This window comes from Carcharodon carcharias, chromosome 15, assembly GCF_017639515.1.
Source record: "Carcharodon carcharias isolate sCarCar2 chromosome 15, sCarCar2.pri, whole genome shotgun sequence".
In the NCBI taxonomy this organism is placed as follows: domain Eukaryota; kingdom Metazoa; phylum Chordata; class Chondrichthyes; order Lamniformes; family Lamnidae; genus Carcharodon; species Carcharodon carcharias.
In genome coordinates, this window is record NC_054481.1 from 13146888 (window position 1) to 13170980 (window position 24093).

At 40.6% G+C, this 24093-nt stretch overlaps 1 protein-coding gene across 11 annotated transcripts in view; it reads right to left on the bottom strand.

The window, feature by feature from the left end:
* Window positions 1-24093, bottom strand: part of clec16a (C-type lectin domain containing 16A) — a 290561-nt gene that overhangs the window by 164310 nt on the left and 102158 nt on the right. For all 11 annotated transcript variants that reach the window (XM_041207278.1, XM_041207280.1, XM_041207276.1 and 8 more), the window contains one exon: window positions 19660-19769. In XM_041207278.1, the coding sequence (XP_041063212.1) occupies window positions 19660-19769 (110 nt within the window). The remainder of the gene's footprint in view (window positions 1-19659; window positions 19770-24093) is intronic.

The window sequence follows — 24093 nt, forward strand, 5'->3', positions numbered from 1 at the left end:
GATGTATAGCAGCTTTGAGGTGTTAAACAGTAGAGGGTACATTTGCATTTTGTTCAATAAACCAAGAAAAAGAGTGGAGGTGAAATCTTGCACCTATCCAGCAGACACCAAGCAATATTTTATATTACTAATAAAGTTGGTACTATGAGAGGGATTTTGTTAGAAGAGGTGGAGTTCAAAGGGCCTGGTGACACAATGAGAATTTGCATTCAAAGGGAAGGCTAGGTAGATACAGAAAATAGTTTTGAGTGTGTAGTCAGAGGCATATAATATCTAAGCAGTCTGTAAGCCTACAACTGTGCGAAGGAACCAAATTGAAATGCATTCAAAATGAGGTTGCTAGGATAAAATTTGCTTTCTGCTTTGCCTGGTGTCTGTTTAAGTCTATGGGTTACTGTTGTCTTAGTGAAGAATTACCTAGGAGTGATTGATTTGGGGGATTTGTTTATGAGTTATTATGGTAGTAATTTGTAGATATGTGTATGTGTTTAATTCCTTGTTAAGTTAATAAATGTTTAATTTATTTATATAAAAAACCTCTGGAAACTTGGTGGTTTTATTTTTGAATTCAGAACTGTATCTGAAACATACCAACTGAAAATATAGGTTATGTCAGTTGTTCAAGGTTTCCCACTGAGATTTTAAATAACTCAGTCTTTACCAACTGTCGTGTCACAACACTAATAATTCAGTTATGGTCTTGTAAACCCTTAGTAATGCTGAGCAAACAATGCACCACAGACAAGATACAACACCCCAGTTTACTGGCAAGTTTTCTTCATTTTGACTAAATCTGTACAGGGTTTCTAAATATCAGTTTGTGTAATTCTACAGATAAATGCCACAAAACACCACTAAAATCTTCTTTCATAGTGGACCTTTTAGTTTTTTTACCATTGCTAATGCACAAACACAAATTGGTTAAGGCATTACAACATGGTCGAAGTTTATAATTAAAAAAAGTTATCTTGGAAGATGCCAGATTGCCTGTGTGGGCTCCCAACTCTACCCGATCAGTACTCCTCCATTGCCCTGTTGAATGGAGTAGAGGTAATCTGTTAATCTGCAACATTAGGAGCCAGGATCTAGGACCTTTCTAGATATGAAGGAAGAATTTTAATCTCAAAGGTTGTGACTATGCCAACACACTCCTGGCTGGTATCCCACATCCTACCTTCCATAAACATGAGGCCATTCAAAACTCAGCTACACAAGTTTTCTATCTGTTCCCCTAACACCCATGCTTGCTGACCTACAAGCTCTCGGTCAAGCAATGAATTGATTTTAAAATTCTCATACTGGTTTTCAAATCCTTCCATGGCCCCAACCCTCCCTATCTCTGTAATCCCATCCAGCCCCACAACACTGCCCACCTACCCCACCAAAGATATCTTCCTTCTTCTAATTCTGGCCCCTTGCATGTCCCCAATTTTAACTGCTCCACCAATGGTGGCTGTGCCTTCAGCTATTTAGGCCCAAAGCTTTGGAATACTCTGCCTACACTTCTCAGCCCCTCTACCTCACTTCCTCCTTTAAGACACTCCTTAAAACCTACCTCTTTGACAAAGCTTTTGGCCACCTCACCTAATATCTCAGGTGTCTCAGTGTCATACTTTGTTTTATAATGCGCTGCTGTGAAGCATTCTTTGGACATTTCATTATGTTAAAAAAATGTGTTAACTGTTGGTGATGTTGTAGTCGCAATAGTGGAACTGAAAACCATATGGAATCAATGACTGCTGCAAAATTACGAGGACTTTCTTAAACCAGGAAATAAAAGTGCAAGATAAAGTACTTTTGTATCAGTGCATCTGGATACAATTCTGCTCTCCATATTACAATGATACAAGTAATGGAAAAGGCATAGAAAAAACTCAAAATTATGAAAAGCTTGAAACAGTAAAGGTCCTAAGAGACGTGGGGATCCACATACATATAGCATTAAAAGGTCATGGACAGCTTCAACAAATAAAATCAAAAAGGCAACTATTGGAACTTAACAGTGGTAGTGGAGAATGGTTCCGGCTTGTAAGTAAGAAGATTGGAAACTAAGCTTTTGTTTGACAAAAGACTGTATTTGGAGTTAAGCTATGCTGGCCTTTATCTAGGTTATCAATAAATGTTATTTTCATTCAATGGTGATAACCATTCTGGGGGATACCGGTTGCTTGCCCACAGTTCTAAAGACGAGGTCCATTCTGCAGCCTTTGACAAAAGGCAGCTAAACTAAATTCCATAGAATTAAAGGGTTGTGTGCGTCCCTCTCACACATACATAAAGTGTGGAAGAGTGCCCAACAGGCAGAAGAGAAATCCTTGGCCGACTAAGCGTGAAACAGCTTCGCTTCATTGTAGACCTGTCAAGGGAGACAGCATGTGAATTCAGTAGCCTAATGCTTGTGTCACTCATCTAATAATCCAGGAAACATGAGATCAAATCTCACCATGGCAGGTTTGAGAATTTGAATTCAGTTGTCTTTTTATAAGTTGGATGAAAAACTGACCATGAAGCCATCGGAGTGTCTTGAAAACCCAACTGGTCACTAATGTCCTTTTGGGAAGGAAACATGCCAGAAATTACCAAGTCAGGTCTACATGTGACTCCAGTTCCATAGGTTCAATGTTAGGGAAGGAAACAGTTAAAGTAGTACATTGGTAATTATTAGGTTGTTTAACTAAGTACCCATTTGGTTGTATAAAAGGGATAACAGCTAACAGTAGTTTGGTCTGTGGAGAGTTTTCTGACAAGCAATAAAATTGTCTGAAGGAGGAATCTGATTTGGTTTCAGTCTTCATTTCTAAACAACTATTGGAACTTAACAGTGGTAGTGGAGAATGGTTTCAGCTTGTAAGTAAGAAGATTGGAAACTAAGCTTTTGTTTGACAAAAGACTGTATTTGGAGTTAACCTATGAGCAGATTGGTTTCGAGTCACAAACCCCCACCACCCAACCCACCACCACCCCCCCACAACCCCCCCAAAAAAAATGGCTGAATCAAAACAGTGTGTTGGGATATGATTACCCACTGATGTTTTGAGCGTCAACCATATGACGAATGGAAAAATGAAGTAACCATGTGGACACGGGTTACATCCTTGCCAAAGGGAAAAAAAGGGATGGCTTTGGCACTGTGCATCTTATTTTGCTTTCATATGGCAGCCAAAGTATTTTCAGAGTTGGAGCCTGAGCATTTGGACACGGATGAAGCTTTGGAAACTTCGATGATATGGATAAGAGCTATCAAAAATATTATTTATTAAGTGCTTACAAAGCATGGTCCGATTTTGACAAATTTAGAAAGTTGGAAGAAAATTCCATAGAAGATTAATTCAGTAGACAATATGCAAGATGGCAAAAGTTCTGTCTAGAAATTCCCCAATCAGTGCTGGCATTCAAGTTACTAGACTGTGCCAAAGTATCGAATATGGACAGGCTTCTAGTTCTAACGGGAAGTTCGCAGAAAAGGGACACGTTGCTAAAGCAGATGTCAGAATTTCTAAAAAAAAAATTCCTTGGAAAACATTCTTTTCCGGCAGCACCTTGGACAATTGAGAGGGGAAAAAAGAATTAGGGATTTACGACAAAAGAATGAACCCAGGAAATACCCAGGGTTTGGTCAATTATGTTTTAGATGCAATTCAAAATACCACTATACAATGAACTGTCCTAAACGATATAATACGTTCAAAATTAAACATGAGACAGAAGACTCAAAAGAAGGAGGCACTGACCAGAGGGCATTGTATAAGTTACCAGAAGTTTCAGCCTGGTGATGAACATCTTGGTGGCGGAGTCCTTCAACTGTGCAGTGCGAGATAGTGGATGCATGTCTATAGTCTGTGGAATAGACTGGTTAAAAATGCTATCTGGACTCCTTAAATGACAAGGACCGGAACAAGGTTAAAGAATGAGAGTTCCATCAGTTTTAGATTTGGAGATGATAATACCCTAAAATCTTTAAAAAGGGTAGATAGCTGGAGTCAATCATTTCATCAACATGGATGTAGTGTCCAGCAAAATACCGTTACTGTTGAGCAGACCATCGATGAAGAAAGCACAAATGAAGCTGGACATGGAAAATGACAAGGCCATTATATTTAAAAAACCTGTGGGTTTACAATTTATGCAATCTGGACACCACTATAATCCTTTAATGAAACCTAACTTTTCTGCTAAGGAGATTAAAGAAATGTTATTAGCACCAGGGGATAGGAATTTAGAAGTCAAAAAGCAAATGATGTTAAAATTGAATCGGCAGTTTGCCCACCCTTCTTTGCAAAAATTAAAAATTTTGCAAAGGGGTGCAGGAATAAGAGATGGAGAGTATGCTAAACTAAGAGGAGATAAGCGATAGATGTGATATATGCAAGAAATACAGAAGGACACTGTCATGGCCAATAGTGAGTATACATTTAGCAAGGGATTTCAATGAAGTTGTGGCAATGAATTTAAAAGTGTGGGATAAAGAAAAGAACATTTTTATTTTACGTTTTGTAGATTTGCAACAAGGTTAAGCCAGTTGACAATCATATACAGTAAAGAAAATAATTGTTTGGGGGGGGGGGGGGGGCGCGGAAATGTGCTTCCTCCGAGTTCATGAATATAATAGTTATGAATACTGCAGCTGAAAGCCCCTTTAATATGGAGTGCGCGAAATGAATCACGGGTTTATAGATGAGATGCTTAGTATAATATTGGCTGATAGACCAAGCTGTAAATTAACACCAGCTCTAGTATGGGCTGTCCATGCCAAGAATTCACCATAGATGGTTGGGGGCTACAGTCCATATCAGATGGTTTTTGGTAGAAACCCAAAAATTCTTTCAGTCCTGAGTCATCATCCCCCATCCTGGGGGAACTACAATTAGCTGTACCTTTTCTGAGCATTTAAACACACTATACGCAAGTAGAAGAGTGTTCCTTAAAGCTGAAGTTTCAGAAATAATTCTGCGAGCTCCAGGACACAACATACCACCACCAGAAACTATTTTCAATCAGGGAGACATGGTATACTATAAGAGAGAAGGACTTAAGGAGTGGAAAGGCCTGGGAATGATTATAGATAAAGATGGTAAAACAGTCATTTTACAACATGGGAACCAGACCACTCGGGTGCACTCACTGAGATTAGTTGGTGCAGGTTACAAATTTGCAGGTTCGGAAAGTGTAGGAAGGGACAAGGAACCACGTACTTTTCATATCCATATGTTGCATGATTGTGAGGACCTGGTAGCTGAAGTTGACAGGATATTTGAAGATGGGGACAGTAATTTGGGTGAAAATGATGAAGCAATTTGTTCCACAGGACAGCTACTGAAAGCTGGCACTAAAGTTACTCTGAAGAAAGGTCATACTGTCTCAAAGTTAACTTTGTTTTTCTCTCTCCACAGATGCTGTCAGGCCTGAGGTTTTCCTGCATTTTCTGCTTTGTTTTAGATTTCCAGCATCCGCGGTATTTTGCTTTTACCAAAGTTATGTACTTGCCAGAAGGGGCCAGTCAATGCCAGGATGCAATGATTGTAGGTAGAGCAGGGAAGGCCATGCAAAAATATAAAAACTGGTTAAATAAATGAGACAAAAGGTCAGGAGATTAGACCTATAGATTGAGAACATGAAGTACAAAAATGGAAGGCACATAAATGCAGTGTCAGTTCAGACCTTGGGTCTGGGAGTGAACAAGCCTCGAGGAAGAGATCGAGAAATGTTGAAAGAACATCTATAAATGGGAGAGGGTGATCAAACAGTAACAGTCCGGAGCATGATAGAAGGCAGGATAGAGGGCGTAACTCAACAAGCTCAAGGAATATGGCACAGACTGGTAATGCTACAAGGAGCAGAAGCCCATGTGATCGAGAAATCTTAATAGCATCAAACAGCAAGAATTACATAGTTGGAAAGGATTTGGAGTGCACACAGAGGTGCCCAGATAGGGGACAACCAGCTCTGTCCCACAGATGGATAAGCATGGAAAAGTTGCTTCCTGATAGGACTAATAAAGACAAAGTCAGGCTAGTGGCCCAAGGGTTTGAAGAAAAATTGGGTGACCAGGATATAAGGGCAGATTCACCTACGGCATGCAAAGTTATGCGGAAGACTTTTTTTTTAGCTCTATTAGTTACAAATGCTTGGGAATGCATGTTCATTTTTAAAGCTGCCTTTTTTTTTGCAGGGACACCAACTTCAAAGGGAAGTTTTTCTCCATCCACCAAAAGAGGCACCAAATGCAGGAGGGACTCTTTGGAAGCTAAATAAATGTACACACAGTTTAAATCATGCCTCCAGAGTGAGATATTTCTCAGTGAGGTCAGTTTTGTTAAAGTTGGGCTGTCTACAGCTGGAAGCAGACCTGGCAATGTTTTATTGGCACCATGGAGAGAAGCTTGCAGGCATCTTTATGATGCGTGTAGATGATTTTTTTGTGAAGTGGTAGTAGCGAATTTGAAACAGTTGTTTAAGTACATTGGATAGTAAATCAGACAGAGCAGATCACACGTCCTTTTACATAAGCAATCCTATTTAGAGAATGACAATCCCATTGCAATTACCTGTGGTAGTACCTCCCAGAAAGATACAGTGGCTTCTCAAACAGAAAAAGAGGAAGTCCGAAGTCTAGTTGGGCAGCTCAATTGGCTATGCAAACAAGGTCAGGCATCAGTTTTGACATTTTGGAATTGACCATAAGACATAGGAACAGAAATTAGACCATTCGGCCCATCGAGTCTGCTCTGCCATTCAATCATGGCTGATAAGTTTCTCAACCCCATTCTCCTGCCTTCTACCCTTAACCTTTGATCCCCTTACCAATCAAGAACCTAACTCGGTCTTAAATACACTCAATGAACTGGCCTCCACAGCCTTCTGTGGCAATGAATTCCAGAGATTCACCACACTCTGGCAAAACAAGTTTCTCCTCATCTCTGTTCTAAAAGGTCTTCTCTTTACTGAGGCTGTGCCCTCAGGTCCTAGTCTCTCCTACTAATGGAAACATCTTCCCCACGTCCACTCTATCCAGGCCTTTCAGTATTCTAAGTTTCAATCAGATCTCCCCTCATCCTTTTAAACTCCATCGAGTGTAGACCCAGAGTCCTCATATGTTAAGCCTTTCATTCCTGGGATCATTCTCGTGAACCACCTCTGGACCCTCTCCAGGGCCAGCACATCCTTCCTGAGAAACGGGGTCCAAAATTGCTCACAATATTCTAAATGTGGTCTGACCAGAGCCTTATAAAGCCTCAGCAGCACATCCCTGCTTTTATATTCTAGTCCTCTCAAAATAAATGCCAACATTGCATTTGCCTTCCTAACTACTGACTCAACCTGCAAGTTAACCTTAAGAGAATCCTGGACTAGGACTCCCAAGTCCCTTTGCACTCCAGATTTCTGAATTATCTCCCCATTTAGAAAATAGTCTATGCCTCTATTCTTCCTACCAAAGTGCATGCCCTCACACTTCCCCATATTGTATTCCATCTGCCACTTCTTTGCCCATTCTCCTAACCTGTCCAAATCCTTCTGCAGCCTCCCCACCCCCTCAATACCACCTGTCCCTCCACCTATCTTTGTATCATCTGCAAACTTAGCCAGAATGCCCTCAGTTCCTTCATCTAGATCATTAATGTATAAAGTGAAAAGTTGTGGTCCCAACATGACCCCTGCGGAACTCCACTAGTCACCGGCCGCCATCCTGAGAAGGACCCCCTTATCCCCACTCTCTGCCTCCTACGAGACAGCCAATCTTCTATCCATGCTAGTACCTTGCCTCTAACACCATGGGCTCTTATCTTACTGAGCAGCCTCCTGTGTGGCACCTTGTCAAAGGCCTCCTGGAAGTCCAAGTAGATAACATCCATTGGCTCTCCTTTGTCTAACCTAATCGTTACCTCCTCAAAGAATTCTAACAGATTTGTCAGGCATGACCTCCCCTTGATGAAACCATGCTGACTTTGCCTTATTTTACCATGCACTTCCAAGTATTCTGAAATCTCATCCTTAACAATGGACTCTAAAATCTTACCAACCAACAAGGTAAGGCTAATCGGCCTGTAATTTCCCGTCTTTTGCCTCACTCCCTTCTTAAACAGGGGGGTTACATTAGCGATTTTCCAGTCCTCTGGGACCCTCCCTGACTCCAGTGATTCCTGAAAGATCACCACTAACGCCTCCACTATCTCTTTAGCAATCTCCTTCAGAACTCTGGAGTGTAATCCATCTGGTCCAGGTGATTTATCCACCTTCAGACCTTTCAGTTTTCCTAGCACCTTCTCCTTGGTAATGGCCACTATACTCACCTCTGCCCCCTGACTCTCTTAAACTTTGGGGATGTTACTCTTATCTTCCACCGTGAAGACTGATGCAAAGTACCTCAGTTCCTCTGTCATTTCTTTGTTCCCCACTACTACTTCTCCAGCGTCATTTTCCAGTGGCCCAATGTCCACTTTTGCCTCTCTCTTACCCTTAATATATCGAAAAAAATTCTTGCAATCTTCTTTTATATTACTGGCTTGTTTACCCTCATATTTAATCTTCTCCCTCCTTATTTCTTTTTTAGTTGTCCTCTGTTCGTCTTTGTAGCCTTCCCAATGCCCTGGTTTCCCACTGCTCTTCGCCGCATTGTATGCTTTCTCTTTAGCTTTTATGCTGTCCCTGACTTCCCTTGTCAGCCATGGTTGCCTCGTCCTCCCTTTAGTATGCTGCTTCTTCCTAGGGATGAATTTTTGCTGTCTCCCCCAAACTACTCCCAGAAACTCCTGCCATTGCTGTTCCACTGTCTTTCCTGCTAGGCTCATCTCCCAGTCAATTCTGGCCAGCTCCTCCCTCATGCCTCTGTAGTTGCCTTTATTCAACGTAATACCGTTACATCTGATTCCAGCTTTTTCCTCTCAATTTGCAGGGTGAATTCTATCAGATTATGGTCACTTCCTCCTAAGGGTTCCTTCACCTTAAGCTCCCTTATCAAATCTGCCTCATTACACATCACTAAATCTAGAATTGCCTGTTCCCTAGCGGGCTCCACCACAAACTGCTCCAAAAAGCCATCTTGTAGACTTTCCACAAATTCCTTTTCTTGGGATCTACTACCAACCTGATCTTCCCAGTCTACCTGCAATTTGAAATCCCCATGATCACTGTAACCTTGCCTTTCTTACACGCCTTTTCTATCTCCTGGTGTATCTTATGCCCCACATCCTGACTACTGTTCGCAGGCCTGTACATAACGCCCATTATGGTTTTCGCACCTTTGTGGTTCCTCAACTCTACCCACACAGATTCTATGTCATCTGACCCTACGTTGTTTCTTGGTATTGATTTAATTTCATTTCTTACTAACAAAGCAACTCCACCCCCTCTGCCAACCTGCCTATCTTTTCAATAGGATGTATATCCTTGGATATTTACCTCCCAGTCCTGATCCCCTTGCAGCCATGTCTCCGTGATGCCCACCACATCTTACCAGCCAATTTCAATCTGAGCCACAAGCTCATTTACCTTATTTTGTATACCGCAGCACTAAAATGAACGATCCCAAAGTTGAAGAAATCATTCGGGCAAACAAAACATTGACAAAATTAAAAATGGAACAGTGTATTTTTAAATTCCCACCTTTGGATAATGTTAGAAAAATGAAACCGATTGTGTTCAGTGATGCATCTTAAGCAAATCTGTGTGATGGATTTGAGTGCAGGAGGATTTATAATATTTCTCGTGGTGGGGGGGTAGAAAGTCAAATGCTGCCCTTTGGCATGGGAATCTATAAAGATATCAAGAGTTGTAAGAAGTACGTTAGCAGCAGAGACTCTCGCCTTTGTTGAGGCAGTAGAGATGGCATTCTTTATCATCACAAATACTGGCAGAAGTTTCAAATGGAAAAGAGTACTCAGGAATGGTACTTATTGAATTTTTTTTTTTTTACAGGTAAGAAGCCACTTTGGGAAAACGTTCACTCTACAAAGTGTATTAACGAGAAGAGATTGCGAATTAACACTGCAAGCTTAAAACAGATGCTCGAGAATAAGGAGATTGCCAAGATCAAATGGTTTGATAGCAGCTACCAATTATCTGACTGCTTCACTAAAAGAGAATCGAACTGCAAGAAATTACTCGATCCTCAAAAAGGGTCATCTTTTTCTTAAAGAAAAAATACTTCGAGTGGACATATCTATACATGTTTTTTTTTAAAAGCAGGGGAATAAGGTCAATTTATTGAATGAAAAATATACTGATGTTTGCTATTACCATTTTTTGAGATTACATAAACTTAAGGGTTACTTTCTATTTAAGAGGGGAATCTGTGAGGGAAGGAAACAGTTAAAAAAGTTCAATTGCTATTCATTAGGCTGTTTAACTAAGTACCCATTGGTTGTATAAAAGGGATAACAGCTGAGACTAGTCCTGTCTGATGAGAGTTTAATGACAAGCAAATAAAACTGTCTGAAGGAATCTGTCTTGGTTTTGGTCTACATTTCTAAACGACTATTGGAAGTTAATATTCAAGGCAATGACCCTTCTCAAGGGCAACTCAGGATTGCCAGTCATGCATTCCAAGAATGGAATTTAAGGCTATATCTTGCTTATTTTGCTGAAACTGAAGTTCATAGGAAATTGACTATTCTTGCTCTGAAAACATCTTTGTTTATTCATGCTCTGTATGTCAAATAAACTGGCTTGTTGGCTTGAAGTGAACTCTCAGCATCCCACAGGCCTTTTCAATCTATGAAGTGAGGAAAATGAGGATGATATTTCTCTAAAACAAAAACAAAAAAACCTGGAAAAACGCAACAGGTCTGGCAGCATCTGCGGAGAGGAGCACAGTTAACGTAGAGTCCGAATGACCCTTCAACAGAACTAAGTAAAAATAGAAGAGAGGTGAAATATAAGCTGGTTTGGCGGGGTGGGGGGGGGGGGGGGGGGGGGGGGTGGCCACACGACGGGGGGGACGGGGACGACAAGTAGAGCTGGATAGAGGGCCAGTGACAGGTGAAGATAACCAAAAGATGTCACAGACAAAAGGACAAAGAGGTGTTGGAGGTAATGATATTATCTAAGGAATGTGCTAATTATGGGTAGAAAGCAGGAAAAGCAAGGTACAGATAGCCCTTGTGCGGGTGGGGTGGGGTGAAGGAATCAAAAAAGGCTAAAAGGTAGAGATAAAACAATGGATGGAAATACATTTAAAAATAATGGAAATAGGTGGGAAAAGATCTATATAAATTATTGGAAAAAAGTGGGGGGGGGGGGGGGAAATTGGAAAGGGGGTGGAGATGGAGAAGGGAGTTCATGATCTAGAATTGTTGAACTCAATATTATTCAGTCCGGAAGGCTGTAAAAGTGCCTAGTCGGAAGATGAGGTGCTGTTCCTCCAGTTTGCGTTGAGCTTCACTGGAACAATGCAGCAAGCCAAGGACGGACATGTGGGCATAAAAGCAGGGTGGAGTGTTGAAATGGCAAGCGACAGGGAGGTCTGGGTAATGCTTGCGGACAGACCGAAGCAGTCACCCAGTCTGCGTTTGGTCTCTCCAATGTAGAGGAAACTGCATTGGGAGCAACGAATGTAGTAGACTAAATTGAGGGAAGTGCAAGTGAAACGCTGCTTCACTTGAAAGGAGTGTTTGGGCCCTTGGACGGTGAGAAGAAGGGAAGTAAAGGGGCAGGTGTTGCACCTTCTGCGGTTGCATGGGAAGGTGCCGTGGGAGACGGTTGAGGTGTAGGGGGTGATGGAGGAGTGGACCAGTGTGTCCTGAAGGGAACGATCCTTGCAGAATGCCGCCGAGGGGGTGAAGGGAAGATGTGTTTCGTGGTGGCATCATGCTGGAGTTGGCGGAAATGGCGGAGGATGATCTTTGAATGCGGAGGCTGGTGGGGTGATAAGTGAGGACAAGGGGGACCTTATCATATTTCTGGGAGGGAGAAGATGGTGTGAGGGCGGATGCACGGGAGATGGGCCGGACACGGTTGAGGGCCCTGTCAACCACTGTGGGTGGAAACCTCGGTTAAGGAAGAAGGAAGACATGTCAGAGGAACTGTTTTTGAAAGTGGCATCATCAAAAAAGATGCGATGGAGGCGAAGGAACTAAGAAAATGGGATAGAGTCCTTACAGGAAGTGGGGTGTGAGGAGCTGTAGTCGAGGTAGTTGTGGGAGTCGGTAGGCTTGTAATGGATATTGGTGGACAGTATCACCAGAAATTGAGACAGAGGTCAAGGAAGGGAAGGGAAGTGTCAGAGATGGACCACGTGAAAATGACGGAGGGGTGGAAATTGGAAGCTAAATTAATAAATTTTTCCAGGTCCAGACGAGAGCATGAAGCAGCACCGAAGTAATCATTGATGTACCGAAGAAAGAGTTGTGGAAGGGGGCTGGAGGACTGGAACAAGGAATGTTCCACATACCCCATAAAGAGACAGGCATAGCTGGGGCTCATGTGGGTACCCATAGCCACACCTTTTATTTGGAGGAAGTGAGAGGAGTTGAAGGAGAAATTGTTCAGTGTGAGAACAAGTTCAGCCAGACGGTGGAGAGTAGTGGTGGATGGGGATTGTTCGGGCCTCTGTTCAAGGAAGAAGTGAAGAGCCATCAGACCATCCTGGTGGGGGATGGAGGTGTAGAGGGATTGGACGTCCATGGTGAAGAGGAAGTGGTTGGGGCCAGGGAACAGGAAATTGTTGATATGATGTAGGGTGTCAAAGGAATCACGGATGTAGGTGGGAAGGGACTGGACAAGGGGAGAGAGAAGGGAGTCAAGATAGCAAGAAATGAGTTCCGGTGGGGCAGGAACAGGCTGACACGATCGGTCTGCCGGGACAGTCCTGTTTGTAGATTTTGGCTAGGAGGTAGAAGCGGGCCGTCCAAGATTGGGCGACTATCAGGTTGGAAGCTGCGGGAGGAAGATCTCCAGAGGAGATGAGGTCAGTTACAGTCCTGGAAACAATGGCTTGATGTTCAGTGATGGGTTCATGGTCCGGGGGAGGTAGGAGTTGACGCTCATCCTCTGCGAGGTAGAGGTCAGTGCGCCAGACAACAACAGCACCACCCTTGTCAGCGGGTTTGATGACAATGTCAGGGTTGGACCTGAGAGAACGGAGTGCAGCAAGTTCAGAGAGAGACAGGTTACTGTGGGTGAGAGGAGCAGAGAAATTGAGACGACTAATGTCATGCCGACAGTTCTCAATGAAAAGATCAAGAGAAGATGAGAATCCAGACAGAGGAGTCCAGGTGGAGGGAGAATATTGTCGGTGGGTAAAAGGATCCGTTGAACGGGGAGAGGACTCCTGCCCAAAAAAGGGAGCACGGAGACGAAGGCGGCAGAAGAAGAGTTCAGCATCGTGCCGAGCCTGAAATTCATTGAGATGAGGGCGTAAGGGTATGAAACTAAGTCCTTTGATGAGCAATGAACGTTCAGCGTCAGAGAGGGGAAGGTCAGGGGGTATGGTGAATACACGGCCGGGGTTGGGATTGGAAAACGGGATGGGGACAGAGGGACAGGCAGGGGTGGAGGGTTCTGGATGGGTGTTGGTGTCGATGAGTTGTTGGAGCTTGATATTTCTCTCATTTACTCAGACTATATGTTCTGTGTTATGATCCCTGGGTAATGTCATCAGTTAATTGGTACCAGGTAGTAAAAGATATAACCCAGATCATAGAGGACAAAAACACCTCACTTGGAAGAGTGACAGGAGATCCTGATCCACAGAAAATATGGTGCAAAAATCCTGATGTCAGTTTACTATATTTTATATACGGTGTTTTCCATCTCACCTCTTTCAAACCTATCTTCTCTTTCTGAGCAATCAGAAGTTGGTTTATTTAATCAAACAACTTTAATAAAGGCTTTTAGAGAAGTTAGGCTGATAGTTGTAATCTTGTATACAGGATTCTATTACTTTTGATAGATACAGGATCATACATGCTAACCAATGGCATGTCTGCTTTGTCAGAAGTCAGTATGATTTGATCCTCCCTTGCATCCAAGTTCATGATACAATGCACTTAAAACATCTCGTCTGATGCAAAGATCTTGTGCACATATGGATCAGTGGGCAGCAATGTGCATTTAAACAGCTCCTTTAATGTAGTCAAACATCCCAAGACTCTTCACAGAAGTGTTATCAGCTACCTAAGGAAATCAAAAACTTGGTCAACAAGATAGGTTTTATGAAGTAACTTAAGAGAGTTAGAGAGATTCAGGCATCCATGGCATGCAAATTAATGGAACAACCACCAAATCATAGTTCAACTGCTTCCAATATTTTAACAGCAAAGTTTATTAATTTTTGAGAAAAAATTGAATTTTCAATAAAGTATAATTTGGAACAGTCAAGATCTCTCTCAAGATGAATCTCGAGATTCTCCACGGAAAGATGGATGTGAGAATAATGACTCACCAATTATTTTACCCCATAAACTTACAGTAAATAAATTTTTTAACATATGCCAAAATTGCATCACAAAATGTTTCAATTATCTAGTCATTCTGGATAGAAATAGCTTTGCAGTGGTTATAAATCTCTTCAGTTTCGCAAAATAAGCAGAATATGCCTCAATTTCTTACAAAGCCGTCTGGCAATTATGTAGTCAAAGAAAAAGCAGATAAGTTTCCTCACAGCCTATGAAGCCTTTTGCAGGTCAAACCAACTTTATTGAAGACAATATCGTTTATGCCAATCAACATTATTTTATTCTGACGCGTGCCCAATGGCAGCAATCCTGTTCTAGAAAATACAAGAGTATGGTAAGGTCTAGGAAAACTGTGCCAAGTCCACAAGGTTTTTTCGGAGTATCTTCTTTTAAGGTGAGGAATAGTTTTCTGGGATCTAGGACTTTATTCAGGATATGGGCCGCGGTTCCAAGTGGCATGCAGGAATAGCTCAAAGACTTGCTGTATGATCCACCAGCACCTCCGTTTCAAAAGATGAACATAAGAAATTGGAGTGGAGTAGGCTATTCAGCCCTGCAAGCCCGCTCCACCATTCAATGAGATCATGGCTGATCTTCTACTTCAACAACACTTTCCTGCACTTTCCCAGTATCCTTTGATGTTTTTAATATGCAGAAATCTATCGCTCTGTCTTGAACATATTCAACAACATGCATTCATGTCAGTAAGGCAAGGTTGGTCACTGTCAACTCTTCTGTTTGATGCTTTGGTCAAGTTAATTTTTTAAAAATTGTTCACAGGACGTGGGCATCGCTGGATCAGCCGGCATTTATTACACATCCCTAACTGCCCTCGAGAAGATTGGGGGGTGAGCTTCCACTATGAACCGCTGCAATCCATACCCATATTGCTGTTAGGAAATGAGTTCCAGGATTTTGATCCAGCGACAGTGAAGGAACGGCGATATGCTTCCAAGTCAGGATGGTGTGTGACTTGGACGGGAAACTTGCAGGTGGTCATATTCCCAAGCATTTGCTGCCCTTGGTCTTCTAGGTGGTAGAGGTCATGGGTTTGGAAGGTGCTGAGATATCTGAAGGGGGAGCCAAGTGGAATTTCTGTTCTGACAAGTCTGTCACTTCTTTGCACAGTTGTAATGTCAATGGATTCATCCAGAATCCAATGCACTTCACTCATTTTCTTGAGCAATGATCCAACAGTGGGATAGGGGGGCAAGTGGAGCCAAATATGATATTAAGGTGTCCTGAAGGGGCAATCCTAAAGGCATTCATTAGTGGGTACATGGAATAATTGTTAATTGATATCAGTATTGTTACGAGCCAGGGATGTGGGGCATGGGGTGGTGGGTATAGAGACCAGTTAGGGACCAACAGTGTTTTGTTTAAAGTAGATAAAAGGTTGAAATTCAAAACATCCTATTTTGTAATAAAGCCACAAGATTCCACAGGTTTTGAACAAAAAGAAAAGACTTTACTGAACAAATTCAGAAAGATAAAACAAAACAACTTACAGTATGTATCTTGTACTCGAACATTCAGGTCAAGTATGAGGTACATGTAAATTAACAAGTGAACTGTGGTCAGACTCACCACACTGCAGTAAAATGACAAACGCAATCAAAACAGATTCCATGGATTTCTCAACAAAGCACCCAGATGTTAGTCCCACTGAGACAATCAATCTCACTAAGACTTTGTCTTTCTCACAAAGGTTTCCAATCTCGATCTTTGAAGATCTCTCCATGGGATTCTCTCCAAAAGTTGCTCCTGCTCGGATGGCTTTAACAATGGCCCACCTCACAGGGCTTCAATCTCGCCTTCCGAGATTCCTTCTCCCTGGATTCCCAAGTACACTCAAACACTAGCTCACTGTACACTTTCAGATCTGCGGCCATGCCAAGCAGAACACCACTGCACTAAAGGGCTGCCTTTGCTCCAACTGTCCTCTTTACTTCAAAACTGCTCCCCACAACCCTTTTTCTAACATTTTAAACTCAATTTAACTGGGGCCTGTGTCGGTCCCTGTCTCTGTGGTACTTGTTGGCTGGCAGACTCTCCGAAACTGACTGCCTCAAGAAGAGCTGTTCACTTACCTGTCAAAACACTCCCAGAGGGTCCCACCCTTGTTACTAGGCAGGAACCAATGTTACAAGCATTGGAAAATACTATAATGTTACAATCCCCACAGACTGCTAATTTAGCACCCAGGGACAGAAAAGATCAATGGATTTCATCAACAGTATCTTGTCAAGATTGAATGCCAGTATCAGCCTGCACGTAACTGTCATGAAGCTATATAATATTTTGGAAAATATTTTTCTTTTAAAATAGAGATTTAGTCTGTGGGTATGTCTTAATTGGATTAAAGCCAGCTAGCCTGGGTGCTGTGATGTACTAGTTTGAGATGTAAACAGGGAGATAGCAAGCATTTGCAGTTTTTGAAAAGAGCGTTCAAGTTGTGGGGTGAAAACTTGACACCTTTCTAACAGCTACCAAGTAATATGTTTATATCGCCAATAAAATTGGTACTATGAAAGGGATTTCATTGTTAAAAGGTGAAGTTCAAAGAGGTTGTTGATACAATGAGAATTAGCATTCAATGGGGCTGGTAGGTATAACTTCAGTAGTTTTCGGGTGTGCAGGCAGAGGCAATGTAAGATCAAAAGGCAGCTGTAAGCCTCCAACTGGCTCCACAGTGAAAGAACCTCATTCTGAATTTGTAAGGTGAAAATGCTTTGCCTGGTGTTTGGTTAAACCTAAGGCTGCTGTTGCCTTAATGGAGATTAGTTTGGGAATTTGTTAAAAGCTATGATAGTAGTAATTCGTAACCATGTGTGTAAATTTCAACCTGTGCAAATTAGTAAAATGTTTCAATTAGTTTAAAGTAAAACCTCGAGAACTAGTGGTCTGATTCCTGAATTTAGAGTCGCATCTCAAACATAACACTTAAAATTATAGGTTATGGCAGTTGTTTAAAGTTTCCCTCTGGGATTTTTTTAAACAACTCAGCTTTACCAACTGCATCAGTCATAACAGTAATCCTTCAGGGTCAAATTGAGAAGACATGATGGACACTTTGTTATTGCAGAAGCAGAAGAAAAGACAAAGTCCCAATATGCATTGAATTGTAGCAAATAAGGCACAAATTTTTTAAAATCTGCTTCACAATTCAGAGCCTCAAGAGGCCTCATCTTTACCATTACATTTTCTTGATTTGCTGCTGTTTTATGAATCAGAACAGCAAAAGGCAGGGAAAGTACAAAGCAAAATGAAAAGTAACTGGAAAACTATGGATGCCAAGCTACTAAAAAATTTCTAAAAGAAATCCTGCAAAGGTCAGTCAGGGGTACACGTGACTAAAAGAAAGGTACAAGTAAATCTTTTTCAACTGAATTGAAACTTTTTCAAAAAGATGCTTTACCCATTGCCTATTTCTCAGTAACAGGAATATTCATCATCCAAAATAAGGCCAGTGGAAAAGAAACAGAAAATAAATGTTTTAAGAACATAAGTATAAAAATGTTTCATCTCCCTTTTGGGTACTTTCATTAATATTTTTGCTTGAAAGGCTCAGCCTTTCCAAAATCCTTGGGTTGAGCTTGAACAGTGACTGATTACAATATTAATATGATTACTGTTACTGAGTGTAAAAGATTAGAATCTGAGCCAGGCTCTTACTCAATTGCTGCTAAATCCCAATGTTATCCCTTTTCCTCAACATTTCTAAGCCTCGGGTATATTAACATGAAAACATTTTTTTTACATTATTACACAAAAATTATTCTGGGAATCTTATTTCAAATAAATGTTTTCTGAGCCAATTCAATAATTATCACTGACATACTTACCAATGGATAATCACCACCATTTTGATTTTAAGATTTTTTAAAAAACATGTTTAGTTACATACATCTCCATTGAATCCTGCAGTCATCCATTTTGTGGAATATAAACTAAGGTCAGCCAATGGGGATTTGCTCAGTCTTTTTATATGATTCATATAAGTATTGAGTCTCTTTTAAAACAAACAGCAGATAAAATAGATTTTCTCCATCAGTACTCACCATCTCAATGAGTTATAGTTTAAAAAATGGGTTTAGATTTGTAAACAAGTGGTAACAGCAGGGCACTAGATAAATAACCATTTCTATCATTCTCATCAGCTTGCACAATATTTAGATCATTTCAGGATACGAGAACTAGTTGATGTCCAGCTGCATCTCCTTCACAGCTCAGCTGACAATTATATATGGGAGAATTGTTGAAGAGAACTAACATGCTACACAGAGTTTGTGGTGCTAATACTATTCAGGATTATACATCCAGGCATCTAATAATTTTATTTTCCCTTCCCCTTAAACACACACATACAAAAATCACTGCTTTGCAGATTTTCATGCCCCTAATGAGGTGCACATACCCATTAATGTCATATCTATAATCTTCCCATTGTTTATTATGCTGGCTTTGTCCAAGTGATGTCAACAAGACTATCTTGTGGCTGTGTTTCTGCATATTGTGTTGGGTAATTTTCTCAACATTATGAATCATTAATTTGAATGATATCTGAATAGTCTTAGAAAATATTTTCAAATCTTAAGTATAAAGCAGGTGGGTTGGCAGAGCATGTACCGGTTGTTTTAACACATGAGGACAATGAGGACGATGAGGACAATTCTTCCAGTGTTCCAACATACGAAGATCGAAATAACTTTGCTCTTAGAAAAAAACATTAGCAACAAGACTAACAACAGGAATGGTGCCTGTTTGAAGGCTGTAACTTCTGAATTAAGACCTATAGTTTCCTCTGTCCCTTTTTTCCCCAAAGGCTACTTGAATCTCAGTTTTAAGAAATTTGTGCCCAAGAGTGAAGTGTTGAAATTGCTTCAACAAAACTCACTTCAACGTTATAAATGAATGGTCCACAAGAGCTGTAATGGAATGGCTATCACAGAGCCATGAAGTAGGTAAGCATTTTGATCCATGTCACACATGTAAAAGGTTGCAAAGCATAAAAAACCTACATTATATTCAACCCAAAGCAAGTATAACCATCTAACAGGAAGACAGACACCATCTGTGCCTATAAATAGATGCCAACTAGTTTTGTAATAGTTGAAGCCCTTTGTTTCTTTCTACAGGATTAAGTTCTCTCCACAACTCTCTTTATTAAAAACTCTCATCAGTGAATCTGACATCTTTGTGCATAATGTAACAAGTGTCTTTTCACACACTTCCATGACAAATATTTTTAAAAATCCAAAATCATTACCTCATAACAGGCAAGATGCACATCTTTAATAATACAGTTGCCACCTGATAGCACAAGTTGTTTAAGTAAGAGGCAGGCAAGTTCCAATGTAGCCAAACGAATTTTCCCATCTGTAAAGAGAAATAAAGTAATAATCTTTACGAAGCTCGAGCAACATTTGCCTTGGCAAATAGAGATTTTCTATATTCAACATGATACCATGCTAAACTGCATCCAGACTCACCACTATTACACATGCCTTTTTAACCAGAAAACGCTCACCTTCTAGTTAAGCATTACCACTTCTCATTAACTTGGGAAAGTTTTCCTTGAAAAGAGGCTCAAAGGTTGTTAAGACAGTTTTCATTCCAAGTCAAGACATCTGCTGCCTTCAAAATGAAATGATTTTATGCTTATTTGTGGCAATTTGGAAGCACCTGTACAGTAATATGGGTGAATGGAAACTGCCCAGTACAAAAATGAATTAGTTACATTGGCAGAATTTTTGCACAAACTAACGGATGTACAATCATTATGTACCTTATGAAATCTAAAAGTAATGTGTGTGCCTACATTTCTTGTCCATTTGTTATCCTTTTGTTTAGATGGAACCTCAAAAGTTGGACAGGTCACAAGATTAAAAAAAAAATCAATAAGCAGACATACCAACGGAATCAAAGAGGAGATCACTGAATTGGTGGAAGTCCAGCTCTGCCCCAAATCAGCCTCCTACTTCTGTTTCCCCCCCCCCCACCCCCGGGCCTCTTCAGGAATTTAAGCTTAAGTGCATAAGCTAGACATCAGTCAGAATATTGAAAAGCATAACGACAGTGCAATACAAACAGAAATTGAGTATTTTATATAAGACCACACCATGCCAGACATGTAAACTATGCCTTCCAAAAGGTTGCTGAAATTATGATGCACAGGATTATTTTTAACTTGTGCATTAAGCTATTTTGATTTTTTTTTTCCTTCAACATCAGACTTGTAGGTCAACGTTTGCCAAGAATATTATTTCTATTTTCATTATAAGATACAGATTAGGCAAAATTCTATAGCTGTTTACCAATCATTTTCCCTTCTGTTTACGAAAAACCCAATTTATTATTATTTTTTTTTTAAATACGGAAATTTGCAATGCACAAAGTTAAAACGCTTGTGTGCAAATCATGCAAGCATGATCTTGCTGATGAGAGGCTGCATACTTCATTGCTGAACCTTCTTACTATCCAAGTTAGAATACTCAAATTGGCAAGGGTATTTACAGAGTGAAAACATAACAGAATTCTACAGCTGCAGACCCCATAAAAAAGTGTTTATTAAGTGTTCTGGGAGAAAATGAAGGGTGTTACTTTCTGCACTATTATGTCAAGTACAAGAGATACAATGAAGTATTTCAATGTGATTAATTTCACGACATTTTAAATGACTAAAGCTTCAATGAAAAATATAAAACTGGGTCTGAGGCTCTTGGAAAGGAGGGCAAGCACTAGTTTTTCCAATTAGTGTCAAATGGAAAAAAAATAGATTATTTGCCTTTTGAAAATGTTAAGAAAAATGTCAGCTGTGAATTTAGATGGTCTTAGAACAAAGACAAGTCAGTTAAAGACACAGAAGCAATGAAAACAGCACATTTTCAAGGAAGACCAAGAATAGACCGTGTCAGCGTTTTGATATTACTTTCAAAACCTGGTAATTATATTCTGATACACCCAGCCAAGCTTAAGCTAGAAACGGCATTCAGCAGTTATCATTGAAACATTAAAAATTACACAAAACCGTCTAGGATAAAGGTCATGTAATAAAAAAATCAAGGCAGGGAATACTTTGCAGAATACATTCAAGACTTCCTCCTAGACAGGTAGGATTCCAGTCAAACTCCACCAAGGAAGTAAATTTTAATTAAGAAATTAAATGAGAATTAGGCAAATAAATGTATGAACATATGAATATATGTATGAAATAGAAACCACAACAGTAAGATACAATATAAAAACAGGGAGACTTAAGAACCAAAAAGTGCTGGATTGGAAAAAGACAAAGTTCAATGAGTATGTGGATTTGGTTCAAATTAACCAGGTAGAAAAGTTACTTAACAGGATGAGGAATCAGCAGTGGAAAATTTCCAACTGAAAGTTGATTGGGTACCAAGTAGTTACATTCTCAGAAAGTGGAAAGGGAAAGCAATGGATAGAATTCCATGGATAAAGAGAGAGAGACAGACATTAAACTAAACTGGAACTTCAGAGAGAAGCATATGATTAAACTACGGGTACAAATACTGGAAAAAAATAAAGAACTGTGAAGAGAATGAAAAAATAAAGAGATTAGATTAACTAAATGAGATGATAAAAGGTAGAAAATTATGTAAAAGACAGCGTAAAGACTTTTCTCAGCTTATAACAGCCTCCTTATGTCCTCTTCACAATTTACTTTCCTACCTATCTTGGTGTAGCCCATTACATTAGAGGTATGCATGAAATGTAAGCATTCCATGTCAGTGACATTGGATGCTACTGAAATCCTCCTTTGGGAAGCAGTTTCACTGGGTATAATATTGAAGTGCCACCAATAAAGATAAATTACTTCCCCCATCAGCTTGTATTTAACTTTCAATCCATGCTGCTATATTTCCTTCTATTTCATAAAGCTGAATTTATTTTTGTACTAAACCTTCTGTGAGACACCTTAGATATTCTGAAAAAATTCAGATAGAATACATCTGTGACACTTGGTCACTTGTTTTAAAAAAAAACTTATGTTGTTGAACATGAAATGTTTTCATTAAGTCTAGGCTAACTGTCCTCAATTATCTCCAAATGCTCACTAATTTGGTCTCCAGTTGTAGATTGAGATAAAGGCATAATCACTTCAAGATCCTGAGGGCTCTTGACAGAGTGGATGTGGAGAGGATGTTTCCTTTTGTGGGAGAAGCTAGAACTCGGGTTCACTTTAAAAATAAGGGAGCACTCATTTAAGACAGAGATGTCAGGGATGAAGGGAAACAGCATCTCTTCTTTCGACTCTGTACTCCACAGTCTTCTAGACTCAATAGTGAGTTCAACAATTTTAGATTATACCTCAGCCTCCATATATTTTGTGTTATTTTGCTGGTTCGGTTTTCTCTCATTTCTTTCTTAATTCCTTCATTTTGCATTTAGAGATCTGGACATACCTTTTGTTTCTTTACCCATTATCATCCCTTTGGGTTTTTGCACCATGAAGCCTTCTGTCATTTAATCTCTCCTGCCTTCCACCCCATCACCCAGCTTCCCCTATGTTCTCTCCCCCTCACCTTTTACTTGCTCAAAACATATTACATTTCTTTCTTTCCTCAGCTATGATGAAGGGTCTGAAACATTAAATCAGTTTCTCTCCACAGATGCTTCCTGTTGAGCATTTCCAGAATTTGCTATTTTTATATACGAGAGACATTTAATTGTGGAAGATAAAGCATGGTAGAGATTTAAATAAATATTTTTTACCAATTTTTACAAATAACAGTCGAAATAAGAACATAAAGGAGCAGGATGCAGGACAATCTTAGCAATAACTGAAAAGGAGTCAATTCTGGCAAACATTAGTAGAATTTGCGTCACTGCACTCAATGCCACGCACCATGACCAGAGGTGCCGACAGAAGCTTTGTCCAGAATAAGAAATAAAAGCAACTGATGCCAAGGGACTGGAAGGCAACAGATGTAACGTTTCTGTTCAAGAATTCAGAGAAGACTATTCTATGTAACTGAAGCCCAAATGGTCTATTATAGGCCGGGGGAAAGTTCTTAAGAATATATACAAAAGCAGAATACTGTAGATGCTGGAAATCTGAATTAAACTCCAAAGACAGAATTCTCCAGTCGGCAAGCAAGGGCTGGGCCCGCTCGTCAACGTGTAAAATGACGCGTGGTGACGTTGGGCGTGCATCCCGACGTCACTGTGCATCATTCAGATTGTCAGCTCGGCGGGAGCGCAGTGCGCCCTCCGAGCTGTCAAAGGCCTATTAAGGCCATTTTAGTAAATAGTCATTAACTCAATTAGCTGAGCTGCCCGTCCAACCTGAAAGCTGGTGAGCAGGCGAAGAGCCTAGGCGGCCTTTGCATTTTTCATGAAACCTCATCCACGGACGGGATGAGGTTTCATGAAGTGTTTTAAAAATGTAATAAAAAAGTTTTACATTAATTCTTTGACACGTCCCAGCTCATGTGGCAGTTTCACATGAGGGGAATTTTTTTTTAAAGTTTTTTTCCATCCTTCATTTAAACTTACATGTCAGATGGATCTGAGTCACCTCCGTGCCTCAGGGAGATGTCTGCTCTCTTTTGCATGCATGCGCAAAAGAGCACAGGGAACCACTCGGAAGTCCACCCCCACCCCCCCCCCCCCACCCCCCATACAAGGAGCACACAGTGCTTCCAAGCCCACGTAAAATGGCGGCGCATCCCCAATCAGG